This window comes from Lagopus leucura, unplaced genomic scaffold (genome assembly GCF_019238085.1).
Source record: "Lagopus leucura isolate 7727_CA_CO unplaced genomic scaffold, USGS_WTPT01 Super-Scaffold_100015, whole genome shotgun sequence".
Classification (NCBI taxonomy): Eukaryota; Metazoa; Chordata; class Aves; order Galliformes; family Phasianidae; genus Lagopus; species Lagopus leucura.
The window spans coordinates 16531738-16537573 of record NW_024962269.1 but is presented as its reverse complement, the minus strand read 5'-3'; the positions used below and the strand labels follow the sequence as shown (position 1 = coordinate 16537573).

Below are 5836 nucleotides of genomic sequence, written 5' to 3'. Positions count from 1 at the left end.
AGAAAGAAGCAGGCAGCAAGGTTTTGCTATCTTGAAAACATTTTATTTTGTCACTAGTCCGTGATAGCATAAATAATAGGCAATGACAGCACATGGAATGTAAAGACGGGGAAGCGTCGGGTATGGGGCACAACGAAAATCAACAGGGAGAAACCATTGCACAGGTAGTGCTAGGCGACTCAGCGACTTGATTTAGTGAAAAGAGAGGAACTAGCAGTATTTGGTGTGCGCTAAAGGCCTAATTCACAACCTGTGATTGTACACGTGGGTGTGCTGTGCCCTCACGCCCTTGTCCAGGGGCAAAGGAGGAGGTCAGGTCCCTCCGTGGAGGGGAAGGAGCAAAAATACCTCTGTGGTTAGGACATCCAGCCGTACTGCTCTCAATGTTTTTCTTTCAACGTTTAAAGAAAGTGCTGCGTGACCACGCGCACAAACACCATTTGCAGCTCCCGCGCTGTGCTAACCCAGTTCCAGTTTAGCAGCCGAGGGAATCTCTGTCACGTTTTGCATAGGAAAAAGATTAACAGCGAGGAACCACGGTGCCCTCTGCCAGCTCCAGGGCAGCCGGTGCACCCAGCTCCCCTCCTTTGTGCTGGAGCTGCATTGAGTGCAGACGAGGCAACGAGGACTTGTTTCCAGTTAGCAGTGGGCTCTTGGCAGGTCACTTGACTTCTGGCTCGTATTCTGTGTAAGTGGATACAATAAAATTAAAGAGCGAGTATAAACAAAGAGAGTTTATTTATAAAACGTCCCTGGAAGTTAATTATTCTTCGGGCTGTTGCGTAAATTCTTCAGCTCCAGCTGTAGCTGGCGGATCCGAATGTCTTTCTGCGAGAGCTCGTCCTTCAGCCGCCGGATCTCGTCCTGCTGCCGGAAGAACATCCGAAGGAGCTGCAAGGAGATGGGAGCGGAGCTGCAGCGGGACTGCTGCATAACCTCCTGCTTTGCAACCCTTCTGTTTTCCAACCCCATTGCTTTTGCAACTCTGCTGCTCTTTCAATGCCACGGCAGCAACGCACTTCCTCCTTGCTAGGGTTGCATTTCCCTACCCTGTGCATGCACCCTGCGAGAAAGCCAGCTTCCTGTATGTTTCCCCAGCATTTCCCAGTGTTGTTCCAGGAGGATTTAATTAAAAGAAAAGTCAGGAGCATCACACTGCTCATTTGGGTGCATCCACCAGGTTTAAAGCGGGGTGCCCCAGGAATGCACAACTGGGAGCAGAGAGCCAGAGCGCAGCAGCTGGTTGGGCTGCAGACGAACCTTGCCCCCCAAAATGCCCCAGAAGGACCCAAACGACCAGCCTGGGGCCACACTAACAGCACAGTGCTCCCCACCTCGTTCTCGGTGCGGGGCGGCACGTTCTCCAGCAGGTCAATGCCATTCACCACCACGCTCTTCTTCTCTCTCACTGGCGCCTTGAAGACGATTTTGGATGTTCTCTTGTAGCCCTCCTTCAGCGACATCAGGATGGGGTCTGGGGGCAGAGCAGGGGCTGAGCGAGGGCTGCTTTTGGGGCTCCCCCCACTGCCAGGACAGAGCCACAGATGCCTGCAGGGCTGTGGTTCATTCTTTTACCTCTGTTCACCCCGCTCAGCCACTCGTCTGGCGTGAGGGCCGGCTCCGTGCCCGGGGTCATGGGGTAAATGTCCTCTTGGTACGTCTCCGACTACAGAACAGGGAAATAAAAGCACCGAGCTCCATAAAGGATCCCATCCATGCACTGCAATTGCTCCCTCCCTCCATCAGCGTGCAATAATGCAGCCACGTGGCAGCATCCAGGAAAAACAACAAACCCACGTTTGCTGTGCTGAGTCAAACCAGAAAGAAAGCATCCCAGGGCTGTGCACTGAGCTCATGCTCTGCAAGGCAGCGATCCCGGGGCTGTGCAGGGCTGTACAGGACTTTCACCTTTGTCCCTGCCCAGTGCCATGCTGTGGAGGCCACAGGATGCATTTGGTCTACAGCAGGCAGAATAAATGAATGTCACCCATCAGGATGACAACAGAGCTGGAAAGTTCCCAAAGGGCCCTGAGCTCTGCTCTGGGCTACAGCACTCAACTGAGGGCTGATGGATGCTGAGCATTCGCGCAGCAAAAAGCAGCCGCCAAGGGCAGAAGTGTACAGAAATGCACCTTTTGAAGATGTCCCCATCTTACCCACAGGTCAAACTCCACCCACTGGGAACTGCGTGTGTTGGAAATGTTACCATGGGAAGGTCCGAGGCTGGACCAAAGAAGACCCACCTGCTGGATAGGATGTCCACCCCTAGGGCACTCACCCTCCTTGGCACGATCATGGAGATGGGCTCGATGAGTCCCTTCAGGGTGACCAGCTTGTAGAAGCGGAAGACCTCACAGGCAGACACATCCAGCCCATGCTTCGGCATCACCCCTGCGAATGGTGAGTGAAATAACTCCCCTGTAATAACCTCCAGTGCTGCAAACGCTGAGACCCAGCCAGCCAGGACCCCAAAAGGCTGTGGATCACATCATTACAAGACCCATGTGTGGCTGAATGCATCCCAGTGGGGCAGAGCGGGGCTTTTGTAGGGACAGTGGGAAAGGGATGAGCAGCTTTGATTGAGGAACAAGTGAGTGATCCTGGCAGGGACCCAGGCTTAGCATCAGCGGAAAGAGACTCAGCAATGGGACGCTTTGGATTAACCCTCCATTGGCTGCCCCATGGCATCCAGCCCCCCCTCATGTCTGCTCTGCAGGATGCATCTACCAGCATCATTTCATTAAGCACTCCTGCGGTTGACCTTCTGCGCAGGAAGGCTCAGCAGTGGGGCGAGCTGCCATCCTTACCCAGTCCTTTCTGCGGGGCAGGGGAGCGAAACTCCATCAGGTAGCTCAGGTAAGGCTTCTCTGAGCCAATCTCATAGTACCGAATGTTGCCGTCACCCTGGAGTGAGAAGAGTGTGATTAGAGCTGCACCGAGTACAGATCATGCTAACATCCCCTGGCCCCGACCTGCAGGGGATTTGTTTTGGTGTTTTGCAGCACCAGCTCCCAACATTGCCGTGCCGGCACCAAGCCCACAGACCTTGCCAGCTAAATACAGCATGTGAGTGTCTGCGTCGTAGAAAGGGAAGAGCAGCCCCGAGAGCCCATCGATCTCCTCCTCAATGAGGGGCATGGAGAGATCTTCCTGCACAATGGGAAAAATTGCTTTTAACCGTACAGCGATGGAGACGTCACAGGGTTTGCATTGCACTGGGATAAGCCCACCGCCTTCCAACGTGGTGCTGGAGGTTGGAGATGCCCTGGCTCCCATCCAGGGATGCAGAGCAGGGCATCCCCAGTGAGGTTTGCCACGGGCAGGGCTCTCCCAGCCCCCCGGTCTGGGCATTTTGGGACCACCTTTAGCTGTGGTATCCTGAAAGGGAGTCCCAGCCACCAACCTGGTCCCAGAGCGCGATCTGCCGTGTGTTCCAGCGCGAGACCCCAGTGGTGAGCAGCCGCTTCGTGCTGCCCAGGAAGACCACGCGGTTGACACGGTGGTTCTTGCAGCTGGCTTCCTGCAGGACAGGGCAGGAGATGAGCACCGCCAGGAAACCACTGCCTTCCCCCAGGCCACGTACCTTCCCACCTCCATTCCTATTGCTGCCTGTTCTTAGCTTCTATTGCGTTCCACCCAAAGGGCTGTGATGTGACTGGGGATCCCTCCTGTGCCCCCATTTGCAGACCCTTCCAGACCCCTCACCTGCAGCACCCGGCCGGAGCGCGGCTCTACCACCCGCAGCTTCTTGTCCTTGCAAGAGGTGGCCAGCAGGCTGCCATCCGTGTTGAAGGACATGCACAGGATGACATCCGTGTGGCAGTCGATCATCTTGACGGGCTCCCCGATGTCCAAGTTCCAGATGAGGACCTGTGGAGGGGGTAAGGCTGTGTTTTGGGCCATCCTAAAATTCATCTGGGTGCTGAAACCGCTTGCTCATCGCTTCCAAAGCCCTCAGCCCATCTTTATGGGGTCACCCCTTGTGCAAAACGCCTACAGGAGGGTGCAAGGCACGGTGCATGGTTGCGTTTTGGACACCAGGAGCTGTTTGCATGCGGTTCCCTGGGCTCACCTTGTAGTCATAGCCGGCGCTGAAGAGGATGTTGTTGGTGGTGGGGTGCCACTCGACCAAGCCAACGCGCCGGCTGTGCCCATACAGCTCCAGCACCGCCTCCGTCATGTTCCTCTTCAGGCCCCCCTCTGGGATTTCCCATATCCGCACCTGCACAGGACACATATTGGGAGGTCGTATCCCCAGCAGGAGGCCAATCCCCCCTAGCAATGTATAGAAGTTATCATCTAAGGTGGGAGACAGCTCCCCATGATTCATAGCCATGATCTGCATTTCTTCCCCATTGAAACACTTCCTTGACAAGCTCTCAGTGACCAAAAATATACCAATAAGTGGTGCTGAAGGAGAGGACGAGTTGTTGGGTGACAGCATTCAGTGAAATGCAGTGTCTTTGTGAGCTGTCAAAAACTGGGTCACCCCAAAGCCTGGCTTCTGCTGTGCAGAATGGGCCACGCTCCGCTCCCTTGTAGAGCCTTTTTCCTTTCCGTTACACTCTTTGGGATGGACTCGTGTGCATCCAGCAAATAAGGGGGAGGCAGATGTCATCTGATACAGATGACCTGATTCAGTGTCCCCCCAGTGGCAGGGCTGCCCTTGGCTCACACTGCTGCATGCACCAGGACACGAGCACAGCCGCAGCCCTGCGGTCTCTGCTAGCAGGAAGGATTAATAATAGCACTGCTGTTGGGCTTGCAAAAAGCCATCACTGTGCACAGCTGTGCAGGGACACAGAAAGAGCAGCACTCAATGCCACATGGCACAGGGCACAGCAGAGGGGCTGATCCCCAGCAGCAGCCCCTACACTGATGGCACACGAGCTGCAGATGTGCACAGTGTGCCACACAGCTGTGGATTTACACAGTCTTCCTGTTGCCCACTCTTTGCTCGCTGAGCCATCAGCAGGGCAGCGCACCACTCACCGAGGTGTCCTCGGAGCACGAGGCGATGATGTTCTCAATGAAGGGGTTCCACTTGATGTCGAGCACATTGCCCTGGTGGCCGCAGACTTTGGGGTAGTTTGGCTCGATCCGGCCTGTCTGTGATTAAAAACGAGAGAGAAAATTCAGTAAAACAGCCCTGTCTTTTTAAGGCTGGAGCCCTAGCAGGAGGCAGCCCCTAGCTCACCAGGGTGCTCTTTCCCTGGGAAGGCTCAGCTGAACCCTGCAGGCTAAGAGGTTTTTGTGAACACAGGGCTGTTCCACATGAGCTCCTGCACCACTAGTGGGGGGTTTGGTAAGAAATCTCTGTATGACCACTTGAAACCACAGGCAAATAGCTGGGACTGGAGAAGCACCAACCTCAACCCTGGGCTCAACCTCAACCATGAGGTGAATTAGGAAACAGATGGTATTTTCCTCCCAAACTTTGCAAGTAATCTCAAACATGGTCCATGTGTCCATGATATTCCAGTTATCAAATCCCCAGGGACTTTAGTAACATGAACTCTCTTGCTTAATGATGCTAATAACGCAGCAGCTATCCCAGGCCAGTTGATGTGCTCCTTTCACGTGGATGGAAATCCTTCAAGACCTTTCGAATGGTCGACGCTTGTCAGCTGGGTGAGGGAAGCTGCAGCAGAAAACAGCATACAGCTCCTGGTACAGCCTGATGCTGGTTCCCACTGCAGGTTGGTCCCACGAACCCCATGCACTGCTGTCAGAATCAGTCATAGAACTATGAAGTCAAAGTCATAAAACCATAGAATCACAGGGTCATAATAGAACCATAGAGTCATGGAACTATAGAACCATAGAGTCATAGAAC

The 5836-nt window shown here is 54.3% G+C and overlaps 1 protein-coding gene across 1 annotated transcript in view; it reads right to left on the bottom strand.

Annotated features, from left to right (window-relative positions):
* Positions 1–716: 716 nt before the first annotated feature.
* CORO2B (coronin 2B) overlaps positions 717–5836 on the bottom strand; it is a 5995-nt gene continuing 875 nt past the window's right edge. Inside the window, exons 2-11 of the mRNA XM_042876098.1 lie at positions 4993–5109; positions 4073–4222; positions 3706–3870; positions 3404–3520; positions 3046–3150; positions 2808–2904; positions 2279–2391; positions 1576–1666; positions 1335–1474; positions 717–891 (exon numbers count right to left, since the gene is read on the bottom strand). Coding sequence (XP_042732032.1) covers positions 760–891; positions 1335–1474; positions 1576–1666; positions 2279–2391; positions 2808–2904; positions 3046–3150; positions 3404–3520; positions 3706–3870; positions 4073–4222; positions 4993–5109 — 1227 coding nt within the window. The 3' untranslated portion in view covers positions 717–759. The remainder of the gene's footprint in view (positions 892–1334; positions 1475–1575; positions 1667–2278; positions 2392–2807; positions 2905–3045; positions 3151–3403; positions 3521–3705; positions 3871–4072; positions 4223–4992; positions 5110–5836) is intronic.